Source organism: Schistocerca cancellata, chromosome 6 (genome assembly GCF_023864275.1).
Source record: "Schistocerca cancellata isolate TAMUIC-IGC-003103 chromosome 6, iqSchCanc2.1, whole genome shotgun sequence".
Lineage (NCBI taxonomy): Eukaryota > Metazoa > Arthropoda > Insecta > Orthoptera > Acrididae > Schistocerca > Schistocerca cancellata.
The window spans coordinates 691,368,779-691,385,815 of NC_064631.1; the positions used below are offsets into that span (position 1 = coordinate 691,368,779).

At 37.8% G+C, this 17,037-nt stretch overlaps 1 protein-coding gene across 3 annotated transcripts in view; it reads right to left on the reverse strand.

Moving 5' to 3' along the window:
* The window catches only part of LOC126191240 (voltage-dependent calcium channel subunit alpha-2/delta-3), a 792,714-nt gene that overhangs the window by 304,451 nt on the left and 471,226 nt on the right, over positions 1–17,037 (reverse strand). For 2 of the 3 annotated variants that reach the window (XM_049932047.1, XM_049932048.1), the window contains exons 11-14: positions 16,939–17,022; positions 16,548–16,604; positions 11,477–11,557; positions 9,854–9,928 (exon numbers count right to left, since the gene is read on the reverse strand). In XM_049932047.1, the coding sequence (XP_049788004.1) occupies positions 9,854–9,928; positions 11,477–11,557; positions 16,548–16,604; positions 16,939–17,022 (297 nt within the window). The remainder of the gene's footprint in view (positions 1–9,853; positions 9,929–11,476; positions 11,558–16,547; positions 16,605–16,938; positions 17,023–17,037) is intronic. The other variant, XM_049932049.1, reaches the window with a different exon arrangement.

A 17,037-nucleotide genomic window follows, 5' to 3' on the forward strand; every position in this document is an offset into this window, starting at 1 on the left:
CACACTGCAAATGCTAAGCTATTTAATTTATTTGCGTATGTGATCACCATGATAGATTTTTATCCAGTTGAATTCCTAGGAATTTCTCACAGTTAGCTTCCTCCAAATCCTGGTTTCTGTGACTGGCCAAAATGTCACTTAATTTTGCTTATTTTGTTTTAAATGGCATTAACTGAGTCTTTTTCTGAGTTTAATTTTTACCCGTTTAAATCAAACCAGGTATCTAATTTTTCTAATGTGTTTAATACAGTTTGTGGAATTTGGTCAGTACTGTTACTTTCAATGATTACAGATGTGTCATCTGCAAATAAAACTGAGTGACACTCAATATTAAGTGGCAGAATCATTTATGTAAAACAGAAACAGGACAGGACCTAAAACAGAACCTTTGCAATACTCCATGTGAAATGGTTTTCCATTTTGAAGTGTAAGTTCCTCTCTTTGATGATAGAACCACACTCTGTCTTTGGCTGGTTAGATAGGACTTAAACCATTCTAATACCATAATTTTCCAGCTTACACAGTAGCAAAAAGTGATTCACACTATCAAAGGCCTTTGATAAATCATAAAAAAATTCCTGTGGCAAGCAGTTAGTTGTCTAGAGACAAGCTAATTTTATCAACAAAAGATTTATAGCAGATACTGTGGTTTTGCATTTTCGAAATCCATACTGATTTTTTGAGATTATTTTATGTTTTCCTACGAAATCTTGAATTTGTATGATGACTATCTTTTCAAATATTTTTGATAGCGATGGGAGAAGAGAGACTGCGTGATAGTTTCCCATATGTTCTTTTCTGCCTTTTTTTAAATATTGGCTTGACTACTGCATATTTCAGTGTGTCTGGAAAGTAATCTTCTTGAAGGGACTGGTTAACTATTGTAGTTAGTGGCTGTGCAATTATTTTATAGACTGTTTTTAACACTTTTGTTGGTATCCCATCCCATCCTGCTGATGTTTTACATTTCTGCAATAGTATCACATTTTCTATATCTTTTACAGTAGTTTTTGTAAATGTACTGAGAAGTTCACCTTCATATTGCTCACTGTTGAAGAAATTTACCTTGTCTGGGTAATCTTCTACATTGATGTTTGATTTGTTTACATTTATAATGAATTCATTCAATAATTCAGAAATTTGAGCACGATTTACAATAGTTACATCCTTTATCTACCTGTGGCACCTGCTTCAGCTTTGATCACTGACCATAATGCTTTTGATTTGTTTTCTCTATCCAAAATAAATCTATTTTTCCCAGTTCTTTGGCTGACTTTACAACTTTTTTAAAAATATTTTTGTAATTTTGTACATAGGTAACAAAAGCAGGACTTTTGTTATGTTTTAGTTCCCTGCATAGCTGTCTTTTTCTTTCACTAGAGATATTTATTTTTTCAGTAATCCACTTTACTTTATTTCCCTCTTTTTCGTGGTGTACAACATGGGGGAAAGTTTCATTAAAAATGTGGAGGAAGTTTTCCAAGAAAATAGCAAAATTTTCAGAGCATGAAATACTATGATCTATAGCCTACTCCACATTATTTAATCTACAATGGAATAAGTTCATATTTTCTTTGCTGAACTGGAGTTTGGAGTAGGTTTTTTTTCAAGCAAGCTTCTATTGTTTTTGGTAACTCTATAAACAGAGCACAATGATGAGAAAGTCATAAATCTAAACAATGCTTATTTGCCTCATAATAAGTATAATTGGTTAAAATATTATCTACACATGTTGCAGATATTTCATTTACTTGAGTAAAATCAGCAAAATTTGCACTGAAATCTGATATTTGAATCATATCAATGAGTTTTTTTTGAGTTGTTGGCTTCACTGGCGAGATCTATGTTGAAATCAGCAGTTATTATGACTCTTTCTTGGTTTAGTTTTGAAGTTTTTGCAACAGACACTGGAATTACTACAAAAATGTTTTGTCATTTCTGCACCTGGAATTCTATACACAGTTACAATTACAATATTTTACCATAACTCTACACAGCAGCTTTCAAATATACTTGCTTCATTCGAGGAATCGAAATTGAATCTTGCTCTATATTCCTTTGATCTCTCCATAAGTATGCACGATCTTCCTCATGTTAAATTACTCATACAAAAAAGCTGCTGGAAACATAAAAAATATCAAGGTTATTTAAGATTTTGATTCTATCCTTTGTAAGCCAGTGTTCACTCAAGCATACAACCCTGATATTTGGTATTTCTGGCAAAATGATTTGCAAGTCGTAAGTTTTCTTTCTCTGCCATTTGTATAGTTTGAACTTAAGCCACTTATGTTCAAGTTCATTATTAACATATTGTTATTTTTTTTAATATTCCTAATGGCATCTGTTTTGAAACGCTATTTGTGTAATTTTGTTTCAACATTGTTACCAATTTTTACACCCCCATTTGTGGATACTAGTTTCGCTTACGAAGTATGATCTTACAAATATCACAATATACACTCCTGGAAATTGAAATAAGAACACCGTGAATTCATTGTCCCAGCAAGGGGAAACTTTATTGACACATTCCTGGGGTCAGATACATCACATGGTCACACTGACAGAACCACAGGCACATAGACACAGGCAACAGAGCATGCACAATGTCGGCACTAGTACAGTGTATATCCACCTTTCGCAGCAATGCAGGCTGCTATTCTCCCATGGAGACGATCGTAGAGATGCTGGATGTAGTCCTGTGGAACGGCTTGCCATGCCATTTCCACCTGGCGCCTCAGTTGGACCAGCGTTTGTGCTGGACGTGCAGACCGCATGAGACGACGCTTCATCCAGTCCCAAACATGCTCAATGGGGGACAGATCCGGAGATCTTGCTGGCCACGGTAGTTGACTTACACCTTCTAGAGCACGTTGGGTGGCACGGGATACATGCAGACGTGCATTGTCCTATTGGAACAGCAAGTTCCCTTGCCGGTCTAGGAAGGGTAGAACGATGGGTTCGATGACGGTTTGGATGTACCGTGCACTATTCAGTGTCCCCTCGACAATCACCAGTGGTGTACGGCCAGTGTAAGAGATCGCTCCCCACACCATGATGCCGGGTGTTGGCCCTGTGTGCCTCGGTCGTATGCAGTCCTGATTGTGGCGCTCACCTGCACGGCGCCAAACATGCATACGACCATCATTGGCACCAAGGCAGAAGCGACTCTCATCACTGAAGACGACACGTCTCCATTCGTCCCTCCATTCACGCCTGTCGCGACACCACTGGAGGCGGGCTGCACGATGTTGGGGCGTGAGCAGAAGACGGCCTAACGGTGTGCGGGACCGTAGCCCAGCTTCATGGAGACGGTTGCGAATGGTCCTCGCCGATACCCCAGGAGCAACAGTGTCCCTAATTTGCTGGGAAGCGGCGGTGCGGTCCCCTACGGCACTGCGTAGGATCCTACGGTCTTGGCGTGCATCCGTGCGTCGCTGCGGTCCGGTCCCAGGTCGACGGGCACGTGCACCTTCCGCCGACCACTGGCGACAACATCGATGTACTGTGGAGACCTCACGCCCCACGTGTTGAGCAATTCGGTGGTACGTCCACCCGGCCTCCCGCATGTCCACTATACGCCCTCGCTCAAAGTCCGTCAACTGCACATACGGTTCATGTCCACGCTGTCGCGGCATGCTACCAGTGTTAAAGACTGCGATGGAGCTCCGTATGCCACGGCAAACTGGCTGACACTGACGGCGGCGGTGCACAAATGCTGCGCAGCTAGCGCCATTCGACGGCCAACACCGCGGTTCCTGGTGTGTCCGCTGTGCCGTGCGTGTGATCATTGCTTGTACAGCCCTCTCGCAGTGTCCGGAGCAGGTATGGTGGGTCTGACACACCGGTGTCAATGTGTTCTTTTTTCCATTTCCAGGAGTGTATATTGCTGAATGTTGCCAATCCTAGCCTGTTTAGATGCAGCCTGTCTTGTCCTACATGTTTATCACTGATAAATTTATTCTAATCCATGAAAACTGCACCAAGTCTGTTGCATTGCTCTCTGATATGATTGTTTATGTATTTATAATAGAAGGAAACATTCCACGTAGGAAAAATATACCTAAAAACAAAGATGATGTGACTTACCAAATGAAAGTGCTGGCACGTCGACAGACACACAAACGAACACAAACATACACACAAAATTCAAGCTTTCGCAACAAACTGTTGCCTCATCAGGAAATAGGGAAGGAGAGGGAAAGACGAAAGGATGTGGGTTTTAAGGGAGAGGGTAAGGAGTCATTCCAGTCCCGGGAGCAGAAAGACTTGCCTTAGGGGGAAAAAGGGACGGGTATACACTCGCACACACACACATATCCATCCACACATATACAGACACAAGCAGACCCTTTTTCCCCCTAAGGTAAGTCTTTCTGCTCCCGGGACTGGAATGACTCCTTACCCTCTCCCTTAAAACCCACATCCTTTCGTCTTTCCCTCTCCTTCCCTCTTTCCTGATGAGGCAACAGTTTGTTGCGAAAGCTTGAATTTTGTGTGTATGTTTGTGTTCGTTTGTGTGTCTGTCGACCTGCCAGGACTTTCATTTGGTAAGTCACATCATCTTTGTTTTTAGGTATGTTTATGTATTTATTTATTTATGTATGTATTTATTTATGTATTTATCACTTACTGATCTACTGTGCAGGACACTACTGATAATTAACTTTTATGATGGGTACAGGTTTTCACCATAGATAGAGAGAGATAGAGCTTACAACAAGTTTTATTCCATAAAGACAAGTGCTTTAACTTTTGGAACATTTCCTACTGGATACAAAGTATTAATTTTAAAAGTACTGTGTGGTCAGTTTCCCACTCTGCAACAAATGGTACTTGTTGACAAGTTTAATATAGCACAAAAGCCATCTTACAAGTTTTGACAACTTGAACTTTTGTAAAATGTCTAGAATACACAATCTGTATATATGTAGGGAGCATCCGGGCAAGATTAGACTAATTACAGTATGCACAGCTGCATTTAGGAAGCCTTTCGGACTGCGAGTAAAGCCTAAAATGTAGTACATAGGACATATCCTATGCCATGCACTTCACAGTAGTTGCCCGGTTGCAGAGTACAGATTTAGATGTAAAATTTTGCTGGTTACAGAGAAATATGAAGTCTCTGTGGAGAGTATTGTACGTATTCCATAAAGTAATATTGCAGAGTGGCCATTCAACCTTTAAATTTTGTTTTGCACTGTAAATCCACTTATTATTGTCATTCAATGAATGGAAATATTGCACCATACACGAAAGATCAAGTTTTTACATACAATTTCTTGGTTCATCAATTACCTTGTCATAGATGCTAATAGCAGGGTAGGTTCAATTTAAAGGATCTGTTAGCGATGGACAAGATGTTGAAAACTAACATATGCTGTTGTAGATACTGGTTGATCCATGCCAAACACAAGTCTTAAACTACACTGATGTGACAGATGTTTTACTACCTGAAGTTTAAATATCATTCTTGTAGCAGCTTTGAGAATTACACAACAAAGATGGAAGTAATATAGCATGTGTAAGATACATATGCTATATGAGAATAAAGCTATCAAATAATTTCCCAAATGATATAAAATATATATTAAATATTAATCCTACTGAAATATCTATTAGAGAATATCAACAGTGCCACTGTCTCTATTCAATAAGTAAATACACAAACTTTAATACACACATTTTGTAACTTTTGCATTTTATAACATGTAGCCCTACTACAATCTTGATCACTGGTCTTTGTAAAAGAGTATAGAGTTAAATCCAGTGTCATCTTATATATTCTACTACATATGATGAAAGGGCTAAGTAAATAAATGTCATTGTGTTTGAAGAGACTCTGTAAAGAAAAAGGGCTGTTTCTAATAATCTCTATTTAGTCCAGTGCAGTAATTCATCAGCTCTTGCAGACTTCTTAATTTGCTTTTTCAATGTTTCAGTGCCATCTACATGCAAGGTGTCACTATAGTGGAATTATATGACAGAAAAGCCCTCTGGTAAGATGATTGCAACCTATGAGCAAAACTAAAATAAATTTGCATTTTGGCCAAGATGTCACACATTCAATATTTTTCATATCCTCTTTTCCAAGAAACAAATGCTGTACTTACAGCTGAGATAAGATATTAAGTATCTTCTATTTAGACTGAGGGGGAGAAGAATAGGAGAGTTAGCTCTCACGTGCACTCAGGACTTTGGTTTCAATGACCATTAAATTGGAAATAATGAATGTTAATTCCAAGTATAACCAATAGCATCAGATTAAAAAACACTGTCCATAAGCCAATAACAGTGAGAGATTACTGGGCGAGGAATAGAATTAGTTATTGTACCTTACCAGTAAAAACACAAACTCGTTTGACAGGTGAGTTCTGCAACACAGTACTCAAGAGTCTGGTTCAGAGTTTATTTCTTTATTTATTCATCCACAAAAATGAATTTGTAACATAAGTTATAGCAGTCGTTGAAGGAGCATAAACCTCTGTTACACTGGTTTTTAAACAGTCCTGTAAAGGACAGAATAAACATACATTTTCGTTTCTCTCTCTTGGAGATTTGCTCCTCAGTTTGGTCCTATGGAACTTGACGTGTAAATAAAAACAAAAAAACTGACAGCAGTAAGGCTGCTATTGCTCCAGAGCTCAACTGATTTTCAAAGTTGTCAACAAAATTGTGTATTTGTGTATTTACTTCAGCTGGTAGCATTGTGGCCTTCTGGCCCTCTCTAATATCTAAGCAGACATACTTAGTGAGCCAAATATGTGTAGCACATGAGCAATTTACAATAATGATAATAATAATAATAATAATAATAATAATGATAATGATGATGATAATAATAATAATAATAATAATTGGTAATCAATGCACAGATTTTTTAAAAAAAATATCATTCTTATTACTGCTGTGTTAAGTAACATGCTCATTTCATTCTTGTCAAATGTGAATAATGACACCTAACAACAATGTTTGGCAGCTGTATAGCAAGAATCCATGTGGAGACGAAATTTACTGATCAGAAGAAGAGAGAGAAATAAAGATTAGCAGAGGAGATGAAAAGAAGAAGAAAACAGAAATAAAAAGGGATGGTTTTCATTATGACAGACATATTGGTTCCCGGTTTAACAGAAGGAAAATAGCTGGGATATGGCGATGATAACCAATAAAACTTTACTCTCCTCTCTTGAATGCAGAGTGGTTTTGGGTCAGATGCAGAACATGGTAGATTGTTCCACAGTTGAATGGCTGAGAGGGAGAAAGATTCAGTGTTACCCCGCAGTACAGTCAAGATGCTGGAGGTAACTAATCCCAATACTGGGGTAATGGAATGGTGGTAAATATTTGATATGTAAGGGAATGTAACAGTATTATGAGAAGGAAAGTTGCCACTCACCATAGAGCAAAGAAGCTGAGTTACAGATAGGCACAACAAAAAGATTTTCACAGTTAAAGCTTTCAGCCAATGGCCTTTTCTCAACAATAGACACACACACGCACACACACGCACACACACACACACACACACACACACACACACACACACACACACACACACAACTGCAGTCTCAGGCAACTGAAACCACAGTGCTCATGCGAACGCAACTCCTGCATCCCACACACAACTGCAGTCGTGTGTGTGTGTGTGTGTGTGTGTGTGTGTGTGTGTGTGTACACGCGCATGTGCGTCTGCGTGTGCATGTATGTGTGTCTATTGTTGACAAAGGCCATTGGCCGAAAGTTTTAAGTGTGACAGTCTTTTTGTTGTGCCTAACTGCAACTCAGCATTTAACGTGGCGTTTGATGAACATTATCATCAAATTATGGTGAGCATTCACTTAAACATTTAATTTGAACAGTTATAGTTGCATCAGCACATTAGACTCTGAACTGCTCTGTTAGTTGGATTGTGTGGATTCTTTTTGGTCTGTGACTTTCAGAATATAGTGAACATTTTAGAGAGAATCGTTTTTGATTATGAATCCCAGACAATCTCCTAATTCCTCAGAGCTATAAGCTGTAGCTATAAATGTATTTCTCAGATGAAGTGGGCACTAGGAATTCTAATTACATGCTTCACATTCTGCTAATCACTTTCTGGTTGCCAATATTGTAGTTAGAGAGCCAGTGTTGAGAATGGCAAACAACAGCATTAAATAAATAATAGGAACATTTTAATAATGATTATCCCACCCGCCGCCCCACATATGTTGCTAATCGGCCAGGAAATGAATCTTTTCTACATTACATTCTACATTTTTATATATACAATTATAATTCCACCCGCCGCCCCACATTAGGTAAGCATATGGGCACCAAAGTAAAAGGTAAAGAACAGGAGTGACTGCATGCGAAATCAGATGCAATGAGTGAGTTGAGTGGAATAGAGCCTGCCGAACAGTTGAGTAACTCAAGTCTACCAACAACACAGTCAAGTTGTGACTGTCATGCAGAAACAGTTTTTGTGTAAACTGCTAGTCTATGAAGACTCACGGTGATATGTAATTGAATGCTGCTAAGGATTATGGTAGAAGTGTAGTTCTGGAGATATTCATTTGGAGCAAAGCCTCAGATGAACATTTCTGTGTGCCTATATTGCAAGAAGACATGCTGAGCTCCATGGTACTTTACAAGATATTTTCATTAGAAAGAAAAGCTGGTGAACTGTGCAATAAAGGTGCAAAACATGTGGAAGCCACCGATATATAGAGGATTAAAAGAACTTCTGATGACTCTACACTGCACTTGCAATAGTGTCTCATCGCCTTCATACAAAGTAATAAATATACTTGCAAAGGGCTTGAATCATTGTTTGAAAATTGATACAAGATTAATGTTAAATGTCTAATCACTGACTAACCTATGTCACATTACCTGGGATAGGTTTCTGGGGTGCATTCTCAGTACTGAAACTTAATATTGTAGTAATGAACTCAAAAGTTTATTAGAATGCTTATTGGAGTGCCATATTAAGTTACAAATAACTTTCCTGGTGATCTTGTAGCAGGGTAAATGACTTGCACTTTCCAGTAGTAAAACTAAGAGGCATAATGTGGAGGACAATGAAACAAATTAAAATCAGAGTTAGTAAAGTAGTCACTGTATGATGACTGGTTTCATAACAACAACCACCCGCCACCTCCCCCTCCCCACTATAGTACAGCCTTATGATGCTGCACCTAGCAGCTCCACTATCCTGTCCCCATCATTCCCTTCCATGTTCCCAAAGGCAGCACTAATATCCTTCCCCAACTATAATATGCTACCCCTCCCTGCCACCCACCTCCTCCGTGCATAACGTCATAATTCAAGTAATGGATGTTGCTGTGAATACATCTTCTATGAGTGGCTTCTTCAAGGAGACCACACTCTTAGTCCAGCAGAAGTTAAAGAAGTGCCTGGAGCAGAACCTCAAGAGAATCTATAATGAAAGGATTCAAAAAGTGGCACATACCAAATGCCATGGATAGTTTACAATAGATTGTGTTAATTTTTTGGCAACTATTAAGATACTTTAGATCAGTAATATAATTTATAATTTTGATTAGTCACAATTCGTTAAAATGAAAATTTCTCAAAAATCCTTTTCAAAATAGAGGATTGTCTTACAGTCAAGTAAATATGGTACATAGTTTAAGGATTTAAACAACTGTTAGGTAAATGCACAAATATAAAAGTCCTTTTTATTAAGGTGAACATTTCTTCTTGTGGCATTATTTATTTGCTGCATTTTCTCACTTCAAATAATTGCTGAAGCACTATAAAGTTACATAACACCTACATTAAAATATCGCTTGTGCAGTTTGACAAATACTTAGTATGAATATTAATTTACCACAATAAGTAAAAGACTTACTGCTGGACGGTGATCTGGATGCGTAAGTATGTGGCCATTGTTGGTTACCATGAAAGCATATGCATTTACTCCCAACTGAAATAGACAAAACGAAGGTAATACACATTAGAAAAGTGTAAATTATATACAACATGATTGAGCGTATTATAAAAATGAACTGTGAAAAACATTTATGAAGCACAAATGAACAATTCCGCAATAAATTGCTAAGAGAGGGAGGTAGAGAGATAACCACATGCTGAACGAAATCTTCTCAATATTAAAGCCATACTGCATCAAGAAAAATTCTTTGAATGTCAGACAACTGTCTCCATCATTGTCTTCAGGAGTAATACTACTGATCAGTAAAACTGGGACTGTGTTCTGTTTCTCTGGAACATGTGTGCTATTTTCTGATCATAGCCAAATATCTCAGAACAACTGCTGCTGGCTTGGCCTCTTGCTCTGAGCCATAAAGCATCCTTTTCCAGTGCAATATGAAAGCATCTGCAATATCTTCCTTATTGTAACCAATTTACCTCAACATGAGCCTACAATGTTGAAGTTCAGACTGTAGAAGATTGTCATCACAGAGAGAGAGAGAGAGAGAGAGAGAGAGAGAGAGAGAGAGGGAGAGACAAGGAGGGGGATATTGACAGAGAAATGGCAGACGAGAAGTTAGAAAGGAGGGGAGGAGCAAGAGGAGATGGACACAGAATGAAAAGATGAGGAGATAGACAGAGAGGAATGGGGAAAGGAAGTGGAAAGGGAATGGGGCAGAGGAGATGGACAGAAAGGGGAGGAGGAGGAGATTGAATAGAAATAAACACAAACCTGGGCAATGTCGGGTACTCAGCTAGATTAGAATACATTTGCTGAGGTGACTTAGCCAACAGAAAGGAGTAGAAATATTAGAAACCAAGAACATAAAACATGCACCTGTAGTTGAAATAAATGCCAAATATTGCACAATAGATTCAATACAAATGACACCTTATTTTTATATAACTTGTTACAATTAATTATATAATTACTGCAACGAGTATACACCTTAAGTGTTAGTGATACATTTATTCGAGGTAAAAATCAAACAATGGAAAATCCAGGATGGAATGTAACAATACGAGAGAAGGAAAGTTGCTACTCACCATGTAGCAGAGGTGCTGAGTCACGATAGGCACAATAAAAACATTCACACAATCATAGCTTTCGGCCATTAAGGCCTTTGTCAGCAGTACACACACACACACACACACACACACACACACACACACACACAAGTGCAACTTGCACAAACATCTGCAGTCTCAGAGAGCTGAAAGTGTAGTTTCAGCTCTCTGAGATTGCAGATATATGTGTGTGTGTGTGTGTGTGTGTGTGTGTGAGAGAGAGAGACAAAGGCCTTAATGGTCGAAAGCTATGATTGTGTGAATCTTTTTATTGTGCCTATCGTGGCTCAGCACCTCCACTATATGGTGAGTAGCAACTTTCCTTCTTTCGTATTATTTATTCGAGGTACCTTTTTATTTGAATCTAAATCCCAGAGTGAACCTACAAGTAAATAAGTGATCAACACACTGCCAAGATGTTTGAGTGGCACTCTAACATGCACACTGAAACAGTAATTCTGTTGAACTAACTCACCAAGTGAGGCAACATGAGGTCTTTTATTTCCTGAATTGGCACGTCAGTTCCAGCAACTCCCAGTAGATCTGCTATCTTTGTCTACAGAAAACAGAAGATTTTCATTATAACTTATAATCAACTGTGAGTACACTCACTCATCCGAAAAAAAATCAAGATAGAAAATTACACAATAAGCAAATGAACAATTTAATGCATCATATTTCAACATAAGTAACAATAATTCAAAATTCCGTATCAACAAAAATGACCACACTCTGCAGAAAATGCACTGTCTACCTCAGCGTTTGAAGTGAGAGCCTCATTCCCTGACTGTTAACAATTAAACAGAAAAAGTAGGAAGAGAAGTGTACAGATAAAATGTGCAGAGCCACAAAAAAAGGACTATTATTAATTGAAGAACTGTACAAAGTGACTACATTGCTTGAAAGTGGTAATAAAGTAGTATGCTCAGAAAGGGATTATATGTTCAGAAAGGGATTGTTGAAATGGGTACCATTGTGTGAATCTCAAGGATTAAATGAGTAAACAGAAATGCAAACTTGAAAATAATACAAGGTTATGATGAAAACTGAACACAGAGTGAAAACAGACAGATCAATAATCTCCAAAATAATGAAACATTTGTAAAAACTAGAGAAGACATGAGAAGATAAGTGAAAGGAAGCACCAATAAGGGTGAAGAGATGGGTACTAGATATATTAATTTAAATAATTTCTTATGTAATCTTACAACTGCAGTTTAGAAGAAACTGGTACCTGGATAGTGGAAGGATGTGTTACTGGACTGACACCCGAATTTCTATTTTACAATGCTATTTATTCTGTATCCAATTAAAATCCACATTAATATGGGCTGTGCAAAAATCATTGGAGGACCAACTAAACTGGGTGGTAGATACATTGTTTTGCAAACCACTGTAAAAGGACAGAAAAGTACTTGTGCTACCACCCCTTTATTTCCAATGGCTTTCGCACACCAGTAGCTTCAAATAGAAAATTTCAGTTTGCTTTTACTTATAGAAACTTAAATAACATTAAGGAATGTAGGCAAAGACAGATTGCAACTTACCATAAAGAAGATGTGTCAAGGTCAAGTAGCAGACAGGTACAATTAAAAGATACCCAGCCGTGGCCTTCATCTGTAAAAAACAAGCATGCGTGCGTGCCCACCCACCCACCCACCCACCCACACACACACACACACACACACACACACACACACACACACACACAACTGCCAATTCCAGCATCTCAGGACAGAATGCAAAATCACATGCAAGCAGTAATTGGAAGGGAATGGTGAGAGGGAAGGCAAAGGGATAGTAGTGTACAGGTGGGCAGAGAGATGAATGCTGTTTGGTGAAATGTACAGGGACTAGAGCTGCCAACAGGCACAGCATTAGGAGGTTGTGAGGCAAGGAGGTGGGAAAAAAAGGAGAGGAGTGGGGAGAGATGGACAGATGCATTGGCAGAGAGCTGCAAATAAACAGGGTGGAAGATGAGGAGATATCAGGACAGAGGGGCTGGAAACTGTTGGATGGAGGGTGTGGGGACAGTATGTTAATGAAGGTTGAGGCAGGATAATTACTGTAACCTCCCCATTCTCATCTCCCTCCCTGTTTATTTGCAGCCTTCTGTCAACACATCCGCCATTCTTTCCCCTCTCTTCTCCTTTTTTCCTCACCTTCCTGCCCCACAACGTCCTGATCCTGCACCTGTTGGCAGTCTAGTCCCTGCGCACTCCACCAGACAGAGTTAAGCTCTCTCACCATTCGCACACTGCTATTCCTTCCCCTTTCCCTTCCCCACCCTCTCCAGATTGCTGCTTGCATCCCATGTGATGTTGCATTCCGTCCCGAGATGTTGGAGTTGGCACTCATGTATACATGAAGGGTGTGTGTGTGTGTGTGTGTGTGTGTGTGTGTGTGTGTGTGTGTTTTACTGATGATGTGGCCAAAAGCTGTGAGTGTCTTAATTGTGCCTGTCTGCAATTTGACATGTCTTCTTTATCGTAAGTAGCAATCTGTCTGTTCCTACATTGTTGACATTCCTACCTTTTCCATTGTTTGGCATTAAGTAATATGATGTGTGTGTGGCTATAACCAGCAAAAATAAAATATTATTTGTATATTGTTCAAAATGCTAAGTTTTCATGAGGTATCCATACCAACACCATCAGAAGAAATCAGATTCTCATCTGTACCGTTCTTGAGCTTTGTTTACATACACTAATCTTTCTTGTTCACCTCTTTACTTATTGAAATCTATATATAAACACTCATTCCTGTTGCCTTCATCTTAATAAGTCTCTTCATTACACTGCCAACACAGCATTCTTACTGAATATTTTTCTGCTTTATTTCACCAATCATGTCTTTTTTTACTGTATGTACATTTGCTGAGATAGAATGTTATATTCTTTCTTCAGAACTGCAGCCGACTTTCTTCCTCATAAATTGTTCTCTGCAGAGAGCTCAATGATACTTAGTTTTGTCCACCTTCACCACTGAATCAGACCTGCTGCAGTTCTCTTAAGCTTTGACCTGAAATACTTGTTTCTCTTTGCGAACAGGTCTGTTTTTGTATCTTCGTCAATGAAAAATAAAGCTAGTTATGACACATCAAAGCTAATAGTAATTCCTGGACATCATACAGGAAAACAAAGATACAGCTGCCAAGTGAATCTCTTTTTTGTGTTACACGTTTCGATCTACAAGATTATTAGGCCACGGGTTATCTTCTTAGTATGTATGTGTGTAAACCATCACGTTTTCATTAATGACTATTCTGTCATAACTTTAAAATATGTAACATTAAAGCCACTTCTAAATTCATACCTTTAAAATTTCAGACATAAACAAAATTACAGGTTAAAGGCATTTGATGGGTACCACTAACCAGCTAAATTTGAAAAGTCAACACCACCTTAAACATTTCGCTATTCTAATCAAGTGTCACAAACTGCTGAAGATAAGATGTACATCTCATCTGGCCATTATTTGGAATATCTTACATTCAGATTCAATTACAAATGCCACAGTGTGATCAGCATTACAGGTTCCCACACTAAATGACAACATGAGCACATCTGTGAGCACTCCAAACATATATACTACAGATAACAGTTTCAATCAAAAGAAAAAGATTTACTTAGCAGCTGTTTTACTCCATCAAAAAAAAGTAATCCTAACTAGCACAGTATTTTCCTCTTTTTTTGTTGCTATGTGTTATTTCCTTAATAATTTTGTTGTCCACTTCTGGCAGTGCTATTTAAAACACCCCTCCACAATATCAGCTCCACTTTGCCAGCTTTCTTATGATACTATCTTTATTTCTGTATGTATCTAATTATAAAATTTAGATAAATAAACTTTTCTTTCCTGAAAAAGCATAAAAATTTTCCTTAATACAATAAAAGAGAAACTGAAAAATTACAACTCTTTCCCCAATAAATATGTTCCGTAGAATACTCCTATTACATTAAGTATCTGTATTCTTGGTCTACATCCTCCAACACGTTATTCTAGAAATACTGACCCCTAACTACAGTCTAATAATAAAGGAGATAACATGCTAAGAAAATGTAAGCATTGTTGATACCATATGTGCTCACTTTACAGCTAGTTACACTGGCTTTATAATTTCTGCAATGATGATATTACTGTCAAAATTCTAATATACAGACTGGGGCTGGCACTAAAATTCTAACACACTACAGTCATTATAAATATATCAGGGAGTCCTATGTATTTCTATAAAGTACCACAACTGCACAGAATATTAGTTGCTAGCCTACAGACACAGAAAATAGACACTTTATGCAATATAATATAGCATTCCAACCTCAAAATTCTATTGAATACCCATGCAGGGTAGAAAGACTAAGCAAATTAGCTAGTACTAATTATCTGTATGATTATTCTTAAATGATACATTTCAATTTTTATGGCACTTACTGGTAATTATGAGATGGATTTAAATAGTATTACATATGATGAAGAGCACCTGTCAAGTGATATGAACATCAAGTTTTAATAACCTAATGAAAAATCCTGGGTGGTATATAAACAATGATAGAAGGAAAAACAATCATTCACCTTATAGAAGAAGCTCTGAGCACAACATAGGAAATAAACAAGAGGGTGCAGATTATAGCTCAGTTTTAGAACTTTGAGTCTTTATAAGAGACTGGGCCCGCCTGTGTGTGTGTGTGTGTGTGTGTGTGTGTGTGTGTGTGTGTGTGTGTGAGTCAGTGAGTGAGAGAGAGAGAGAGAGAGAGAGATCGTAACTTGAATGGACGCACTTTGCATATGTGAGATCTGGTGTAAAGAGTGTAACCTGAGCAGTTATACTGAACACCTTATTTGTGTATATCAGATACTCAATGCTTTTTCTCCATGGTTGTCTTTCCTCATGCCACTGAATAATACTTACTGATGAAATTTAATCTAAAAAGTAAGTCACCGGAACACTGAAAGGAAACTGCCAGGGCTTACTGTTTTCCTTGTACATAATTAATTCCAGACAATCATTTGCAATATGATTATATCTTACAGTCTGGTATTTAAAGCAGTGTTTGTAGTCCTTTGATAAATGAAATAATTTCCAATTTGCCAGGTTATTAAATCAGGATCATGGCAGAACAGAAATAGTTAAAAAGCATGAACAGTTGTGCGTAGTAGTCTAAATAAATGGTTAAATGATTTTTCAGAAGATATTATGAAAATATGAAAACTGCCGGTTACAGCAATAGTTAATGCCCTGCAGATAATGAAAAGCAGTTCTGAACCTTAACAGTAAACATGACGATAAAAATTCATCAAGTGTAACACATATTTGATTCCTATTTCTACAATAATTTGCCTTAATTATGAGAAATGAAATCTCTCTATTAGCAACAGAGATACTACTTGAAATGGCCTACTCTGAACAACTGTTTTTATACCTCAACATGTCATTAACAGATTCAGTTTTCTAATGCTATGCTGATTTACCTGACTAACCTACAAGTAGCCACACTCATGAACTTCTACAAAAAAGTAATAAGTTAATTCAGACTTTTTGCTACCTCTCGGATTTTTTGTACCCATATCGCCTCATTTATGAGGGTCCATTCCGTGAGGTTCTGTAGACAGGAGAATCAAATGACAGCTTGTAGTCATTACTAAATTGTGAAATAAAAACACAAAAAATTCTTTTAAAATGCTTATATTAAAGGTATGTTTGGAATTGAGTACCTCAGTAATCCATTGACTACAAATATCACTCAGTAAAGACATACTTCAAACAGAATGGACACGGTTTCAAGGGATATTGAATAACATGAAAAATATCTAACCTAAAACCTGGACAAGGATAAATTACTGCCTTCGTTATAAGTATTGTAATACTTTCTTAAACACACTGACAATTCAGTTTTAACAGAAATTTTTTATAAGCTGCTTTAGTAAGAAACTTACTGCATTTTCCCTCCTATCATAAACAGGCACTGCAACAGATGTCATAAGTTGGTAGGAAGTTTCATCTGCATTTTCATCTGTAACCTGGAACATCACAGT